The sequence below is a fragment of the Notechis scutatus genome, chromosome 3 (genome assembly GCF_049901735.1).
Source record: "Notechis scutatus isolate UNSWTSFEM ecotype Mainland chromosome 3, rNotScu1.2, whole genome shotgun sequence".
Taxonomy (NCBI): domain Eukaryota; kingdom Metazoa; phylum Chordata; class Lepidosauria; order Squamata; family Elapidae; genus Notechis; species Notechis scutatus.
The window spans coordinates 64,265,475-64,284,608 of NC_142011.1; the positions used below are offsets into that span (position 1 = coordinate 64,265,475).

The 19,134-nt window shown below is 37.1% G+C and overlaps 1 protein-coding gene across 4 annotated transcripts in view; it reads right to left on the minus strand.

Moving 5' to 3' along the window:
* Nucleotides 1–19,134, minus strand: part of GLIS1 (GLIS family zinc finger 1) — a 219,282-nt gene that overhangs the window by 117,962 nt on the left and 82,186 nt on the right. For all 4 annotated transcript variants that reach the window (XM_087960295.1, XM_087960293.1, XM_087960294.1 and 1 more), the window contains exon 4: nt 13,441–14,536. In XM_087960295.1, the coding sequence (XP_087816421.1) occupies nt 13,441–14,536 (1,096 nt within the window). The remainder of the gene's footprint in view (nt 1–13,440; nt 14,537–19,134) is intronic.

A 19,134-nucleotide genomic window follows, 5' to 3' on the forward strand; every position in this document is an offset into this window, starting at 1 on the left:
GTTCATGCTTTCTGGTCTTTTTTCAATCTCTATGGCTTCTCTGATGACTCTGTGGCTAGGGTTTTCCATGAACAGAAGAGATGATTCCACCAGGTTGTCAATCATTTGGAAGCCTGCACTCACAAACAAAAAAATCTCCACACCACAAGCCAGGCAAACACCTGGGCACAAACAGATCCCCCCTGATACCTCCAGCTCAAACACACCCCAACCAGGCACCCAGATGAAACCCAGCTTCCTAACTAATGATAGCCGTCCATTTACCCGAAGCCAAGCTGCACTAAAGGCCTCCATTAAAGTAACACAATGCTGCCAGCCAATCAAGATACAAAAAGAGCCAAAAAACAGACAGAAGATATCAGAGACACCCATCAAGCAGAACACAGCAAACTCCGAGACCAATAAACACAGACCAAGACTCCCAACCAATCAGGATGAAGAAAAAACCATTCTGGCACAGCAATAGGCTGCCCCAAATTTAAATCTGAAACCACTGTAAAAGTCTGACCCACAGACGGACACAATACAGAAGCCTGATGATGGCAGATGAGATTCTGCTGAAACGTTGCTACAACTTTAAAAGAACTACAATGACGTGGGAAAATACCCGAACCAAGCCGAACACCATACATATAAGTACCCGCGAAAACTTAAGAAAACATATATATATATATATATGGATCTTTGGTTATTCGGGTTTTCTCCCACGTAAGATTGGAAGTATCTAGGCAATGTTTCGATGAAGTCTCATTCATCATCTTCAGGCTTCTGTCTTCAGCTCTGTGCTTCTCACAGAGCTGAAGACAGAAGCCTGAAGATGATGAATGAGACTTCATCAGAACGTTGCCTAGATACTCAATCTTCTGCTGAGAGAAGAAACCCGAATAACCAAAGATCCAATACCAAATCCACATCATCCGCGAGAACCTCAGAAAACAAATATATATATATATAATTCAGCTTTGTTGGGTATTTTCCCACGTCATTGTAGTTGTGCTTTTAAAGTTGTAGCAACGTTTGGCAGAATCTCATCTGCCATCATCAGGCTTCTGGAACACCAGAAGCACCAGAAGCCTGATGATGGCAGATGAGATTCTGCCAAACGCTACAACTTTAAAAGCACAACTACAATGATGTGGGAAAATACCCGAACAAAGCTGAATGCCATACATGTAAGTACCCTTGAAAACTAAGAAGATATATATATATATATATATATATATATATATATATATATATATATATATATATATGTGTGTGTGTGTGTGTGTGTGTGTGTGTGTGTGTGTGTGTGTGTGTGTGTGTATACATACATACATACATACACACAACTTAGCAGTACCAGGCCAAGATCAGTCAGCTGTTGAGGGCCTGTGGTTGTTGTTTCTTTCTTTGAATTGCCCTGGCATTGAGCATTATTAAATTAGACCATTTGTAAATAATATTTTAATTACTGTTCTTCCAAAGAACATTAAACTTACATTAACATAAAATCAGATAAATCAAAAAAGGGAAGTGAAAGTAGATATAGCGTCTCTTGCCCCTGTGGTGGTGCAGGACCCTGGATGCCCCAACTGTCCATATACAGATATACTCACAGATATATACACACACACACACACACACACACACACACACACGTGTGTGCGTGTGTGTGTGTGTGTGTATGTGTGTGTGTGTGTGTGTGTGTGTTTTCTTAAGTTTTCGCAGGTACTTATATGTATGGTATTCAGCTTTGTTCGGGTATTTTCCCACGTCATTGTAGTTGTGCTTTTAAAGTTGTAGCAACGTTTCGGCAGAATCTCATCTGCCATCATCAGGCTTCTGTATAGTGTTCATCAAAGCTGAATGCCATATATATATATACATATATATATATATATATATATATATATATATACATATATATATATATATATATACACATATATATATATATATATATATATATATATATATATATATATATATATATATATATATATATATATATATATATATATATATATATATATATATATACACACACACACACACACACACACATATATATTCATACTCTGATTGTGATTAACTCATAGTCAGGGTAACTACAGAATTGCAATGGCAAACAGAGGTGGCGCTAAGACACAGGACCTACATAAGTCCAATAAATCTAAGGGTCCTTTGAAGGCCGCAGAGAAAGATGCTACCCGACGCCAGAAGGCGTTGGAAAAGCAAATTGAGAAGTGCACTAAGGAGGCTGAAAGAACTTCCCAGCCTCCTCCTCCAGTTCCACTATCTCAGATTCAACAACCACCAGTAGCCTTAGACCTGTCCATGCCACCCAGGCTGGCTAGCACCTTATAGGCCTCACCAAGCATAAATATCCTGAGGCAAGCCCCCGAGGCAACCTTCATTCCAACAGCGGCTGGCCTACGACAGGAGGAGTTCCTGACAGATGAGGTACCAGAAATGATGAAGGCATGGATGGAGCTTGCAATCCGCAGAGGAATCGCAGTCGGGGTCCAAGAATCCTTGATGATCAGACAGATACCAGTATCGAAATGTGACTCTCAGTCAGTAAGATCTCTATGCAGAACTGACCTGCATTATCTTCAGGTACTTCCTCAAGGGGAGTTTTCTTTAATTTCACATATGCATCCAGACGTACAGAAGGGAGAAGGTGAGCCCCAAATGGAGTAAGTAGATGCAGTATCAGTTCAAGAAAGTGAAGTCCCCTTGGAGGAGGAACCCCTAGAAAGAGGCATGTCCGAGAACGAGGACCTCAAGCCAGACCAGACCACTTTTATGGGGCTATTTCATCCACAGACGAGCATCCAGCCCCACCCAATATCCGTCTGGTGGAGTCCTGTTCCGGCCAATTACTAATCTGGATATAAGTTTTTAAAAAAACACAAACAGAACAATAAAGAGGATGGAGGTTGCATCACCTCGTCTTTGCCAAAACTGGGGAGCCAGGGAGGAGTAACAGTGTCCTATTCAATTAAGCCCAGCCTATCCGAACAGAGACTAAGCACCTCCCAATCTCTGGATGCTCGTTGCAGCTCACCGAGAATGGGCGTATCAGGTAAATACCAACGCTCCTTCTATATTTCTCCCAATATAAAAGCTACATTGTGGGTCTCTCTAAAACATTTATTGTATGAGCTAGAAAACCTGTTCCATAATCCTCAATGTGTCTAGCCAGGTTGTGAAAGTTAGGTTCCTCACAATGCCAGTGCAAAGTAGAGTTAAGATTAGGTGCAGCCTGTTGCCAATGATACCAAGGTGTATCTGTTGTTAACAAGAATATACTGTATGTTTTACTCTCCTTGAATAGAAAAACAGAGTTGTTGCATAAATAAGTTTTCCTCTATGAATAAACTCTAATGTAAAATTTGTATTTATATAATGCCTACACAGATGACTTCAAGCCATGTGCACAATATTTATATATAGATTTTTATATCATTTTCTGCAAATAAATATCTATTGAGTAAATATTCTGTAATGTTTCAAGGCCACTGTATTGAAAATGTGATTTTCATCTGTCTTCACTCAGTTTAATTTTAGCTATTACAATAAAGAGGTTTATCAAATTTCATTATGCCTTGAAGTTTCACAATAGTCTAAAGATGTTTAAGTCTCTAGAGAGTCACTTGTTCTGTCATATGATCACGTTTGAAAAAGACGGGATTCTGTCACATTTCCACAGACTACACCCAAGTTGAGAAAATAATCACAATATCCAGTCACATCATATTTTAAAACAACAGTCCAAGTTGCTCAATGCCTGCCAAGGTGCAAAATGCTTATAAAAATTATCAGAACCAGATACACAACACAAATGAAACCAATATATACATTGCTGTTGTGGGGAAAATAGAAGGAGGAAGTATTAGATATGGTCTCCACTTGAAAAATAACAGAGGGGTAAAAAATCCTTGTGGTTCCTGTTTCTTGAGCTGGCCTACTAGAAGGCCTGGCATTTATTCCCTAACGGTAATAAAAAAATATACATGTGTGCTTACAGGAAGATTTCTCTGGGAGGCTGTAAGTGGTGAAAAATCAGCCAATCTTGAAGTGAGCACCAGCAAATTAGGATATAACTCCTAGATGCTTAACCATCTTATATAAAACTAAATAGTGAGTAGACACACTGCTCTTGCTTATTCTACAAATGCTATCTGGTGGCACTATCCCAAAACATAATGAGCCACTTGCTTCACATTAAGACCAGTCAGTGAAACAGAGATACGTAGCAACTAATCTGAAAAATAATTAATATGTTCAAAGAATAAGGAAAGTAAAACAAAAACTGTACTTTAAAAAAGGATAAATGGGTCTATTTTAATGCAGTCATAATAATTAACTAAAGACATAATAGCTGTTGGATCATTTTCCCCTCAATAAATAAAAGAATAATAAAAGAAAAAATAATGGTTTTGATTCATTTGTTTAATTCAGTTCTTTTTCTTCTTGTTTAGAGAAGATCCTGGTTTTGGTCATATTTCTACAGAAATATTGAAAATTGAAAAGGGTTCTCAAACTTTTGCATGCCACTGTATAATGGCATTGCCTCTTCTGCTTGCTAACCTAATTTGAACTGGACTAATCTAACACCTGGACATAGTCTATCTGCAATGCAAACCATAGCCTTTAGGGGGGAGACATTCACAACAATCCAGTGGCTAGATGTGAATCATAGTTTCATTTTCAACAAATTGGCAGATGTTCAAGAGGAAAACAAGTGCAGAGAAGTTTGCTTTAAGAATCACAGAAACACTTCAATTTTGCCAAGCAATTCTAAGCATTTCTCCAACACTATCCAAATGTCCATGATAAAGGAAAATAAACAGAAAACAAGAAGCATTTATAAGATAAATTCAGAGTAAGAAATATTCAAATTTATTGTTTCGTGTGTTTTTTTCTCCTGCTGAATTAGGAGACCTAATATTATTCCCTGTCTTTAAAACAGACAAATCTGTGCCCTGAAACAGAGTGAAGTGACAATGTTAAAATCCTGGGTAGAGATTTTCACAGCATTTCTCATTTTTATAGAAGTCGTCTAGCTTTTCATTTCTCCAAACTGAAACCCTGGAAGCAATGCTTACTAGTTCCCGACCTGATTCCCTCTCCTAACAAACAAAAGGTAAGTAGACAGGTAACTACGCAAAGCCACTATCTCCAACAGACAATGCACATGAGGATGTGTCATTCTGTAACTGAAACACATACTACTGTGTTGCAGTGGCAACTCCAGATGTTGGTGGGTCAGAATTGTCTATGTCCCACTGTCTGTCCTGAGCCTCTTTAACTGGTCTTCTGCTGAAGTGTCAGTGCTAGTCCAGCTGGCTTTGTATGAGCAGCAAAAAATAGTTTTGGTTGGTTTTGATTAAAGCAACTCATCATCAAGATTTTCAGAGGCTTTCCCAATCTGATGTCTGGTTACTAGGTAATTGCCACTGATCGTAAAGAGCCATAGTAAATAATGCATAAACTCATACTGGAAAGAACATTTATTTTTAAAGTCACTGAAAACTATTCCATTCAAAGATAACATACTTATGTTTCTACCTGTGAGAAGGGAATTAATGGCATTGTTAAAGTATGAATGTATGATCAGACCTTTGATTTTCATAACCAAAGGGAGTAAATTACTATAATCCCACATAGTAGTTAAGAGAACAAGAAATTGGAAACACTTGAAGGAACTTGAAAGGGGTGTTTAAGAGATTTCTTGCCAGATCATAAAAGAGCCTTGCTCAACTCCCCATTTTAACATTTACCTACACAGTGAAAGAGTACCAACACAATTCATAGATGTAATCATTTGCAGACCTGGTAGGCACTCTTAGTTGACATAAATGAAAGATTTATTGTTGGGATGATGAAACAAAGAGCAAGTTGTGCAAACTTTACTGAGCTGGATTATGAAAACATGCCTTTTCCATTTCCCATTTTTAACTGCTTTGGGTGCAGTTTCAAAATAAGGGCCAAGACATGTTATACACAAAAACAAGTTGCATGTTATCATGTTACAGGATCCTCTTTGTATACAAGTTATCTCCATACCTACCAAAAATAACATAAGAAGTACTTCATACAAAGAAAAATATGCAAAATGCAAAAACTATAAAGGAAATTTTGTTGAATGTCCCTGGGAAGGTGTTGAGCAAAATTATGAATGAGAGAAAGTCAAATCTGGCAACTGTAGTGTGGTTTTAGTGTGATCTACAGATTGTTATTCAACATTTCATTGAAAAAGGCATAGATGAAAGAAAAATTTCCACATTTGTTGATTTACAGAGAATGACAATAAATAGACTTATTTGTTAAAGGTTCAACTCTGAATAGGGAGGATGACCAGATTATGTAATATCTCCTTAGTTGTTTAATGTATTTATGCAAAAACATATATGGAATGCTTATGGTGATATCAGAGGTATCCTGCTTAGATTGGGAATGTGCATATACTTTTGCAAACAGAAAATGATACATTTTGTCTGAAATCCTGGAATAATATGCAGAAGATATTAATTTATGACTTGAGAATGCATCCAATAGATCAACTGGCTATTATTACACATGCTCCTCCAATAAGTGCTGCTGGCTTTTTTTTTTCAGGCATATAAAAAATAACATTGGTTTGGTTGTTGTTAGATGGACACTGCATTTAGATGGTAAAGTAATTATTAAACAAACCAATTCCTGTAGGTGGAAGATGCCACTTGCTATGATGCTTGAATGTAGTGGTCTGTGTCCTACAGGACAAAGCTAAACATTGTTAACGTCTATGGCCCTTGGGAAAAAAAACATTCATAGCATGAAGGAGGAGTGTTGCCAGGACCGCCATGCACAGGAAAACCAGGTTCTACTTTCCTTTCCTGCCATGTTTCTGACAAAAAAAGAGCTCTCCTCACATTTGGAATTAGTCCCAGAAAATTTGCTCCATGTAATTTTTTTGTAATTTTTCCTACCATGTCACTTAGCAGCACATTCTCTTTGGTCTTCAGAAAACAACACTTCAGATCATTAACACCTACCAAAAAGTTGCAGTGAGAACTGCAGTAATTCCCTTAAATATTTCTTAAGATTTTACGAATCTCATCCCAATGAGTATATCAGTAAGGGTTAAGTGCAGTTTGACTAGAAGGGAAGCATGAAGGGACAGTCCAAAAGTAGAGGTACTACTTGACTTATGACCATAATCGGAACTATTTTTTTTTTCCTTTTTGAAAGCCAGCTGGGAAGATTTCAAAGCCAAGATCCCCAGACGCTGCAATCTTTGTAAATACATGCTGATTGCCAAGGGCCCAAATTTTGATCATGTGGCTGTCGGATGCTATAACAGTTGCAAGTGTCAGGACCACTTGTAAGTCAACTTTTCCAGCATTTGGCAGTTCAAATCTCACTAGGCTCAAGATTGACTCAGCCTTCCATCCTTCCAAGGTTGGTAAAATGAGCACCCAGATTGTTGGGGCCACTATGATCACTCTATAAACTCTGTAAGCTTAAGCGACGGCTATAAAGCACTGTCAAACGGTATATAAGTCTAAGTGCTATTGCTATTGTAACTTGAAACAATCACTAAATGAATTATGCACTACCTGTATATAAAAACAACTTATCCAAATATCTTTATTTCCTCTTTCTTCCAGCAAAGATCACTCATCACCAAAACCATTTCAGTACTAAATATGGACCTAAAGTCACTCTGAAATGGGTCAAGACAATCCTCTTATATTCTCATTATGTGCCAAACTCTTTTATCAATTGTCTTGGATCATAAATCAACCAAGGAACTCAACAACCTCAAAATTTATGAAAATATATTTAGGGACCATCCTGTTAAAACAAATGGAATAATCCTCACATTCCCTTCATTAACTAATAGATGGTCACAGATAGTCCTTGACTTATGACCATAATAGAGCCCCAAATTTCCATTGTAAGTCTTCATGGTTGTAAACCAAGGCACCCACATGACTAACGTGATTTTATGATTTTTTTTGCAATAGTCGTTAAATGAGTGCCATAGTTGTTAAATGAATCAACATCTTCCTATAGGCCTTAATTGGAAGGGGCGGCCGGGTGCTCCCCCCTCCCGCCCCGCCGCGCGTCCGCGGTCAGAGAAGCAAAGAAGCAGTTTGCAGCAGGGCCTGGTTGCCTTCCTCCGAGGCAACGCGCTGGGAGGGAGGCACCACGGAACCAAGGCCACGGCCGGGGGCCGGGCGGCGGGCGCGCAGGAAGGGGGGCCAGCCAGACCAGCCCCCGCGCCCGCCCGCGAGGAGCAGCGGGCCGGGGGGGCGGGGGGGGCCCCTTTTTTTTCAGGCGAATCGCCTGGCGCCCGCGGTAAAACCAAGGAAAGTTGCTGGAAGGCGGGTGGGCAGGTTTAGGGGGGGGGGGGGGGGGGGGAGGGGGGGAGGGGGGGGGAGGGGAACGGGACCAGGCAGGGCAGCCCCCAGCAGGCCTATTTAGGTGGCTCCAGCAGCCCGCCGGTTGGAACCCTTCCGCCCTCGGCGAAGCCCAGCCGCAAGCTTGTTGCAAAGAAGCAGCCCGGAAAAAGGGGATCGCGGACCACCGGAGAGCGTCGGTGATTAACCCCAGCCGAGGCCTTTGCATTTCCCCCTAGTCGCCCGCGTTTTGCAGCTTTCCCGACAGGGCCCACACCCAGCGTTTTTTTTTAGGGGCGGGCCGATGGACGACCAATGGCGTGATTTTCAGGGCGGGCCGTGGACGACCAACGGGCGGTGGGCCCCGGCTAGTTTGCCCACCCGATAGGCTATATTTTGCTGGAAACAAGCCAAAAAAGGCTGGAAAACTGGAAAAAATGTCATAAATCAGAGTCACGTGACTACAGAATTCTACAACTGGTCATAAGGTGTGACGGTTGCCAAATACCCCAAATGTGATCATGTGATTCTGGTGTGTGTGGATATGTGTCACTATGCACATGTAGAGCTAGTAGAACTGAGTGATAAGTAGTTGGGGGGAGTCTGGAGGAAATGTTGAGGACCACCTGTATAAGTCCCAAATCAAAAAACAGAAATCTGCAAAGAGCCATCAATTCCACTGAATTTAATTACTGGATCATTTAATGTTCTGCTGGGCTCGTTAACCCTCTCTGTGGGGGAAAAAAGAGGGTCCATAAAAATAGATTATAACTGGAAAAATTCTGATGAAGCCATTTAAATGAAGTCTGGCTTTATAGGTAGTCCTTGATTAGTGACCACAATTGGGACTGACAACTTGATCAATAAGCAAGGCAGACATTAAGTGAAATTGCAACTGTGCTTATGATCTTACTTCAGCTTCCTTTCGCTTTACAGATACGTAAAGGTTGTAAATGCAAGGATGATCATAAAGTTACTTTTTCTTCATGGTTATTAACTGCAAATGGTTCTACATGAAGCAGTCAATAAGAGTCACCTTTATAGGTGACAGAAACTGAGGTATCTGTGCATCAGAAATTGGGTGCTTGTCTATCTTGCAAATGTTTTCATGTGGATATAAGAAGTAGCTAAGCATGTTATTTGCTACCCAAAAAGTTTCTTTTTGTATCATATTATACATCTATTTGATGGAGAAATTGAGTTTAATGAATATTATAAATTGTTACTTAAATAGTAATATGATGACTGTTAAGTATTTCAGTACAATTTATTATTTGGCTTAAAGGATGGAGAATAAAATCCAGCACAGTCACATACACGTACATAGTCTTTTTAAGTGAACTTAATTACATTCACAAGCAAGAATTTAACAACTTTTGTATAATATCAGGTTCATTAATCAATATTATGCAAAACAATGGTAGGACAAAAAGTAAGGGGTTTTTTAAAACTTGAAAACATTTAAGTGGTCTAATTTTTGTTCTCAGACAATCAAAATTCCTATAGTCTGCGACATCAAATATAAAAAAGCATTACATTAATCTTCCAAAAGTTCAGGTTTTAAAGACATTGCATCATTATTTTTGTTAGCTATCTTTCTGATTATAATGCAGATGAGCACCAAATTTAATAAAACTAAAATAACACAAGCTATATATGAAGCATAACAGGATATTGCAAAGAGATTAGGCAGTTTCCTTCAGACTACTTACACAGCTCAAAGAATAAAGACAGAATGAACAAAAGCAAAGCATAACATAACATAACCCTACATAAATGAAAGGACACAATGTTGAAAAAATAATACATCAATTATACATTTTAACTAAAAATTTTAAAATATAAATTTTGGCAACAAATCCAGGCAACCCAAAAATATCAATAATGTCTTTATGACAATTTGTGTTCCACTTTTCCCACTCTGTTGCTGAGAAGAGAACATACTGGCTAAATTTAAACCAGCTGTAATGATGAGTATTACAGTTGGACTGAAGGGGAAGCTTACCTCATGAAAATACATTGTGGAAACTGCTGTTGGAAGATAATAAAAGGATTAAGTGCCATTTTAGTGGACCATTTACTTTTCAATCAAAATGTCTCATGTATTTCCTGTTCTCAAGTAGCCTGAATTCCAAAATTCCTTTGTCTATTACAGTACATAGTAGCAAAGACTGTCATAAGAAATTAATAATTTTACATAGAAGGGAGCTTTTATGCATGCAGACAGCAAGCTACTTGTTGCCAACTTCCCTTGAATCTGTTCAACACATATTTAACCAACAAATGATGTTGATCAGACTGGAAAAATACCCAGTTTCAAATTTAGCAATAATGTTGTTTCAAAAGACACTAGAAACAGTTGGGAAGGGGAGCATTTTCCAAGAAAAATTATGAGAGTATTTAATTTAGACTTTCTAAAAAACAAAAAAGACTCATTTTTAAATGAAAATTGACATTTACAAAGTAATTCTTCATTAAATTTGAGGTGCACAAAACATGAGTAAACCACAGTAACACTTCAGCCTCCAAATAAACTCCTAACCAACACTAATTTTTGAAGAGTTGCTTCCTTGGCTTAATAAATAAGGTTTTTAAAGCAATTTAAAAAAAATTAAGCTAATATTTTAAAAAGACCCATTTTGATAATCTACAATTGTTGTTTACTTTAGGGCTGGACTGTAAAAATAACTTTTTTAATTTTTAAATATTTAACTTTTCCTTTCCTTTTTAAAACTAAACATATTTTAATAATCTTGCCCGTAAGTCTTCTATAGTCATTAAAAAAACAGCACACCAAGCGTTTATTTTGTAATACTACATAAAAACTCAATTATGATAGGACAAAATACCCATTCAAATATACTGAATTGACTAAAATATACTGAAATGACTACAGTACTGAAATTTGTTTGTTTATACTGAAGAGTATACTTGAAATAGCCTAATATCTAGACCCATAGACTAATATACTATTTATAAGCATCTTCCAGTATTACCCATTATATGAGGTTAACATAATGACATAAAGATTTGTGTGACGTAACTGAATAGAAAAGTAACATTAAAAACTGCCACATAATAACGTACACATCAAAGGAAAAAAATATGCAGCATGTTTTCTGTTATTGAATAATTCCATAGTTCTATTCCACCTTTCAATACTGTAAAAACTTGAAACTTTGCTTTTAAATTATACTTTTAAAAGAGAGAGGGCTGTTTTCATATACATTTTAAAAGCAACCCCCAATATGGCTACACACATACACTGTTGAATAATCCAAGTATTTCCATTGTTTCAGATTTCTAATTTAGGAATATAGCACAATTATCTTCTTAAGACATAATGAAACTGGAGATTCTTCCCCTATCTCTACACCATCTATTTGTGCTGCTTAATGTTAGTGACAATTTTTGCAATCCTAAATGTTTTTCTAAATGCAATAACATCATCTATTGCAGTGGAAAGTTATGTGTACTACTTTATTATGCTTGGATTCTTGTCATGAGTATATAAGCCACATAATTTACTAGTATGAGGTCAATGGAAAGATTTAAAGGATGTTATACACAAAGAACAGTTTAGGATGGGATGGATAAGAAATAAGCAAAATCCCTGTTGTTTTAATCTTTTAAGAATATAGCATTCAGTATATTGGGCATTATATTAGATAACAAACTATATAGGAATATTTAGAGTAGAAAAAAATAAATAAATACTAAAATACAAAGAACAGTGTATAAAAACAAAGTATGTGTGTAATGACACATTTTGAACTATTCCATGAGTAGAAGAAACCACATATAGTACTTTCATTATTTAATTATTTAACTTTCTAATACAATCACCTGCATAATGAAACAGGAATATAAGAAAATAAGGCTGTCAGAAATGTATTCTCATCACAGTTATGAATATTTTGACATTATTTGTAACCCAAAGACTTTGCTTCTTAGGAACAGCATTTGGGAAAAATAAGTCCAACAACACTACCATATAACTTTTCAGTATAAAGTACATCTTAGTTTGAAAACTCTCACTCCAAAATCTGACCAGTATTGTACTTAGGGGCTACCTGTTTTTCCAAAACACACTCAACCACAACCCTATGAATAAACACCAATTCTTCAAAGTGATCCTTCTTTATGACTTTTAGTGCAGTTATTCCTTTCTAAACAATACAATTTGGGTAGCAAACAATTGTTCTTATATTTCACAACTGAGTTTGGAAGCTTGGTCAAATCTTGCTTTGTGGCTACCTACTCTATTAAGAGTTTCATATTATTGCGACTGAACTGCAAATCATTAGTTTTTATTTCAATTTACCACATAACTAGTAATTCATCCAGAGACAGTGCTTCTCTCAACATGTTGGCATTATGGTGCGGCTTAGATCTGCCTGATCAGAGAAGAACAGCTATAATAGCTCTCTTCTGAAAACTGTTTTTATATATATATTAAATAAAAGCCATCCCGAAAGTTATATTAGATGCTCAATTTTAGTCATTAATAATAATTACTAGGATTGTCTTTCTTTCTGCTATCATTTCAAAAGCTTCTGTTCAATTGGGATACTGTTCAAAAGCAAACTGAAAAAAAAAAAGCATTAAAATGTGCTTCATGTTTCTTGATTTAAAATATCACCCAAGGCACATTGACTCTCAGCTGTGTTTAACTCTTCTAAACTGCTTTGAACGTCCTATTAAATTTTTCAGTGGCCTTTTCAAATATAAACCATTTGTATTTAAAAGCTAAATTTGTTGCAGTGGGCAACAAAATACAACATGCCAATATTTATAAACAGTATTATATTATTTCCTCTCAAAAAAACAAAAATGAAGCATTACTATAGGGAAATAGCATAATTCTGATAAAATAATATTGTGCAATAAAAGAGCAGCTGGTTTTCAACAGGTAAGATACTGTTTCATAATATCACTATACGGGTTACATAAAACCCTGTAATTCCTATTGGAAGAATATTTTAGAAGGCAGGAAAAAAAGGGGGGGAGGGGGAAGCAATTCCAGAGTATTTCCAGTCAGATAAATACATTCCAGACTTACCATACATTTGTTTGGTTTTTCTCCCGAATGAACTCTCATATGAATTAGCAACTTGTAACGAGCATTGAAAGGTTTATACCGGCGAATGCAGCCTGTCCAGAAGCAAGTGAAGTCTTCTCCTTTCCTTTGATCAATATGAGTCTTTTCTATGTGCCGGACCAATTCATCTTGCTGATCATAGGCAGCACTACAATCAATCCATCGACAAATCTGCTTATCACCGCTGGCCTCCTGCTCATCACCTTCACTCATCTGAAGAGACTTTGGAGACATAGAGGCCTGTAAATGCGTTAGTGCTCCTTGAATGTGGTTTTGCTGCTCGTGTAAATGATAAGGTGGTGGCAGTTCTTGGTGATGCTGAAAAAGACTGGAGGCAGAAGTATATTCATCAAGTGGTTCCTGTTTTAAGAAATTCAACTTCTGTTTGCTGTGTAAAATATCTGGCTGAGGAGCAGAAGCAGTATTCATTATAAGGCAGAAGCTTGCATTCTCTCCTGTGTGCTGCATTGGGGAATGATCACAGTCCCCTCGGATAGTTTCAGTGGAAACAGGGACAAGGCATACTGAAGGGGAAGGAATATGGCAGTGGTTCCCAGATTGCGAGCAGGACTGGGGGCGAGAGGATTTCTGAGCACTATGAAGAGTGATCTCTCTAGGAGAAGAGGAAACACCAGCTGAATTAGTCCACAGTCCATTCACACAGGTAACCAGCGAAGTCTGTGATGTGCGGATGATAGTTGTAATATCAATCCCATCAGCAGAAGATGGCAGCACAGAGATGCATCTCTTCTTCAGGTTGCTTGCCTGTTGTCGACCTGAATGGTGAGGGCTGTTGAGTGACAAGGAGCCCAGGGAGGGGCTATGTTCATTATTAAACAATTGCGATGAAAGTGAATTGGTAAAGCTATTGTGGTCAACTTCAAGATGGAGGCCGCCTGAGCCTTTCAGTTCTATTCCGTCAGTAATCTCTCTGTGTGCAGAAACCTCAGATAGGCCCTTATAATCACCCAAGCATTCCTGTTTTATATGCTGAGTAGTGTGACTTCCATTCATGCACAGAGTGGTAGAATCTGCTGCGTCTTGGAATTGGAGAGGCCTGCAACACAGTTTCATGGATCATCATTAGGATGTTGAAAAATTAGCATTTTCATGCAAAGTGCAACATCAATTAAGCTTCTAAGAAAGGGTTGGTCTGAATTCTTTGTGTATGCTATCGCTCTATTGCATTATCTGCATTTGAACATTTTTGAATGCTTCCTCACTGGCAATAAAAAAGAGTGCTATCTCTGGGTAGATAAGAGCAAACTGCACTCATACTAACAAAAGCACCATTACAACATCTTGCAAAATGCATTTTTTTTAACGCAAGCTATGGATTCAACAGATAACATAGGCAAAATACAGAGTATTATGGTAATTATATTCAGATCTTTCCAATAGTACAATTTAGCTCAGCTCAAGCAGAAATATCAATGATGTTACATTTATTTTAGGACTCTGGTATTACCTTATATGATTAACCAATGTTATTAGCCGTTTAATAAAGCTGTAAAATTATTGCTGCTCACATCATCAGATTATGCAATGGCTAAATCTTAAAGTGTTAAGATTAAACTGATATTAAACTGAAACAGGGACAAGCAGATGCAAGTTGGATATGGAACAGATTAAAAGTTCTGTATCTTATCAATTAATAATTGTAATATGTTAAAAACCATTGTGCTTGTTGAGACCTTTTGAAATTGTCTCTATTTACTATTATAAGAGAGCAGTTCTTTATTTTCCCCAATCAGTGACTTGTAGTCAATTTCATGAAATACTAGCATTAAGATAATTTAATTAATAAGCTTGCCTGAAGTACAAACACCATTCTAAAGTAGGTTACAGAATTCTTAACTACAAGTGTTGATTTGAAGATATATCCATGAATAAGTTCTGTGTTTTTCTCTCTCTCGTTCCCTCCCTCTCCCTCTCTCTCCTTTTTCTCCCTCCCTCCCTCCCTCTCTCTCTGTGACAATTTCCAATATAATCACTCTAATAAATCCCACAAATTCAAAATGTCATCTTAAAAAGATTTAGAATATTTATAATTCACTACAGTTTCTTTTTAAAATATTTTCATACTTTATTATTACAATGACTTAGATAAACATCTCCTTTTAATTTAACATTCTAATCCCTGAATAGATGTTCCATATATTCTTGATATAGAGCTCTAAAATATTAATTTTAGAATTCCCTTAGTTCAAATTCATCTCAAATCATGTCACTGCTTTTCCTTTAAATCTATTTAACAGCTTCCAAAACAATTTTATATATATTGATATTGTTCTGTATTTGAACAATTTTAGATAAAGTTTAGTCATCCCCTGATCTCCATGACTACATTCTCTGCATCTTTTTTCTATGCTATTATTACACAATAATATGCAGCAATTATTCTCTTATATGCATTTTTTCTTATCCATAGTTTCTTTCACTTCATTATTCTACCAACTTCCCATTAGTGTAATTTCATACTAGAACATAATAGAATAGCAGGGTTGGAAGGTACCTTGGAGGTCTTCTAGTCCAACCTCCCCTAGACCATTTTATGTCATGTGACCATGGTTTACAGTGTTTTGAATGAGGACCAGCCTTTACTTCCCATTTACACTTCTGTGATACTCAGTTTCACTCTGTAAAACTCTATGAAACTCATCCTGCAAATAATAGGGCTATGCAAATCCTTCAAGAGAATTTTTAGAATCCACAGGAGTGCGAACAGGCCACCTCTTCTAAATGGCTAACGCACTTACATCTTTTTTCTTTTTTGAGGCTTGATTGCTGCTCCTGGCTCTGTGGATAAATATCTACTTTGCATACCAGTTTTACAGCATACACTTCTAGAGATAGCTAGGAACATTTTTCAAACAAAAGAAGACATACAACATTAATAATTAAATTTTAAAAATGTTCTGAAACACCTCTTTCAAGGGATTTACATAGCCATAATAAGTAACACAGCAAGAGGTCCTTCCAACCTCTTTTTTTTCCAGCCAATAAAAAAGCATCAATAAAAGTACTTTTTTTCAGGGGAATATTAGGATAAGCCACTAGTTTCATAATAATTCTTCAGATATGAGTTCAATGACATTTATTCCAAGGTAAGGAGGCAGTAGTTTGGGTATCTGAAGCAGCTTCTTTAAAAAGATAAATATTCCTTCACTTACATTTCCTCCCTTCTGAACACTGCCTTATAATATCTTCAGGAAGAACAAATATATAATTTGTGCTCATGCTACAGGCCAAAACAGGGTAGACTCACTCACAAATCTACTCATTCTGGTCCTAGACACTGCTCAAATAAGTAAAAGTCTTAGATGAAAACACATCAGACAGTCCTAAATTTTTACTGACAGGCAACTGGCTAAAGTTGTTAATTTACCACTGTGAGGTAGCCTCTGCAAAAGGACATGGTTCCACCAGTAGGAAGAAGATGAATCCTCCATTCTTACAGATTAATGGTTTCAGCTGCTTGGGGCATGGGATTTGCGACCACATCACAGTATAAAAAGCATGGTGACTTTGAAAAAAAATTGTAGTAACATTGAGTTGTGCAACATTACATCTGGGTAACAAAAATGAAAGGCATATGTACAGAATCATCATAGACCCCGGCATAGAAATATTACATGTGGGTGTCCTTTTCAACCACAAGTTTCAACCACAAATATGAACCAGCAGTATGATGCAGCTGCTAAAAAAGCAAATGCTACTGCAGAAGCACATCGTCCAGTTTATGAGATGTCATTGTGATTTTATTCTGCCCTATCAGAGTCCCACCTGGAAAGCCATATCCAGTTCTGGGTATCCACAACTGAAAAACAAGAGGCAAACTGGAACAAATCCAAATAGTCAACTACCTGGAAATCTAGTCCTATGATGAATCTGGATATCTTTAGCCTACAGAAGATAGAAGAAAGATATGATAGTGGCCTTCAAAGATCTTAAGATCTGTCACACAGAAGAGGAAGTAGACTTTCTCTTTATTGCCCAGAGATTCAAGTTCAGAACTAATAAGTCAAAACTGCAGGGAAACAGGTTCATGCTTCACATCAAGAAAGATGTCCTATGAAGAAATGTTAATTGATAGAACAGATAAATCCAGATTTCAAATCCTAGGAAATAGACTAAAGAAATAGCTTAAGGGTTGTGTTTAACTTAAGGCAATGTGGAAAATGACAGAAAATGTCAACATCTTCCTCTCCTTTGTCTATTCTAGAGAAATTTACTACAGCTATGCAGTGCCTAAGACTAGAAGGCAAGACATTTGAAAATACTTTGGAGTGTCCCAGAGCCATCAGTCTGCAGCTCCTTAAAACAGCTACATTTTTTCCAGGGTCATGCAGCTGCCCTCTGAGGTCTATTTTGGCCTTTGAATCCAAAGCACCATGCTGGTCTAAAGTTTGCCATTTACTTGCCATTTGGCAAAAACAAATTTCAAGTCCTGGATCACCTACCATTAGATCAAGTTTAAAGGTATTTTACACAATTGAAGTGCATTTACATTTATCTTCGATTGACTTAAATTTGTTGCATATTTGATTTCATCTTAGCATGTAAGAATATTTTCCAACACACATGCAGTGTTGGATTTCATAGGGTAGGAAGTGTCAGGCAGGCTGACAGAAATAATGGGACAAAATGACAGATGAAATGATTGTACCCAAATGGAAGCAACAAGTACAACGTAAAGAGGATGGATACATTTGTCTTATCCCTTGTAATGGGGAGAATTCTCTATTTACTGTGAGTTGTAGGGAGATAGTGCACAAGTTGGTCCCTAAAGAATCCAGCACTAAAATTGTGCTTACAATGTTAATGAAAAGCACTGCTGGTGTTGATATTATATAATCCTAGTAATATATTGCTGCTAGGAGATAATCTAGAGTATTTTTATACACTTAAGATTTTGATTAATCAATCATCAAGGGAAAGCCTAAACAGAACAAATTATATCAATCTAATATTAAACACAAAGATATGTGTTCCTTGGATTCTTATTAGAAAAAAAGCAGTTGTTTCAATACTAGACAGTGGTATTAGATGTTTTGCCAAGCCACAACCATATTACCAGCATTATCTAGAACGCCAGGTGCAGTCATGTCTCCTTCCAGAAGCTTTCTAAAACTAAACACAAGTGATGAAATTAGGCTGAGGCTATCAATTACAAGCATAGATCACAAGTCACATTCAGCCATCAATTACTTCTTGAATTTCACTTTTTGAAGTCTGGTTTGTCAACTAGTCACAATGTGAATTCATAAGAACATTATACAGATAATCCTCAAGTTACAACAGTTCATTTAGTGGTCATTCAAAGTTGTAACAGCACTGAAAAAAGTGACATGACTGTTCTTCACACTGTTGCAGCATCCCCTTGGTCAGATGATCAAAATTCAGACGTTTGGCAACTGGTTCATGTTTATGACACTTGCAATGTCCCGCAGGGTCTTGTGATCACCTTTTACGACCTTCTGACAAGCAAACTCAATAGGGAATCCAGATTCACTTATACACCATGTTATTAACTTAACAACTGCAATGATTCACTTAACAACTATGGCAAAAGTTGCAATATGGGGCAAAACTCACTTAACAAATGTTTAACTTAGCAACATAAATTTAGGGCTAAATCGTGGTAGTAAATCA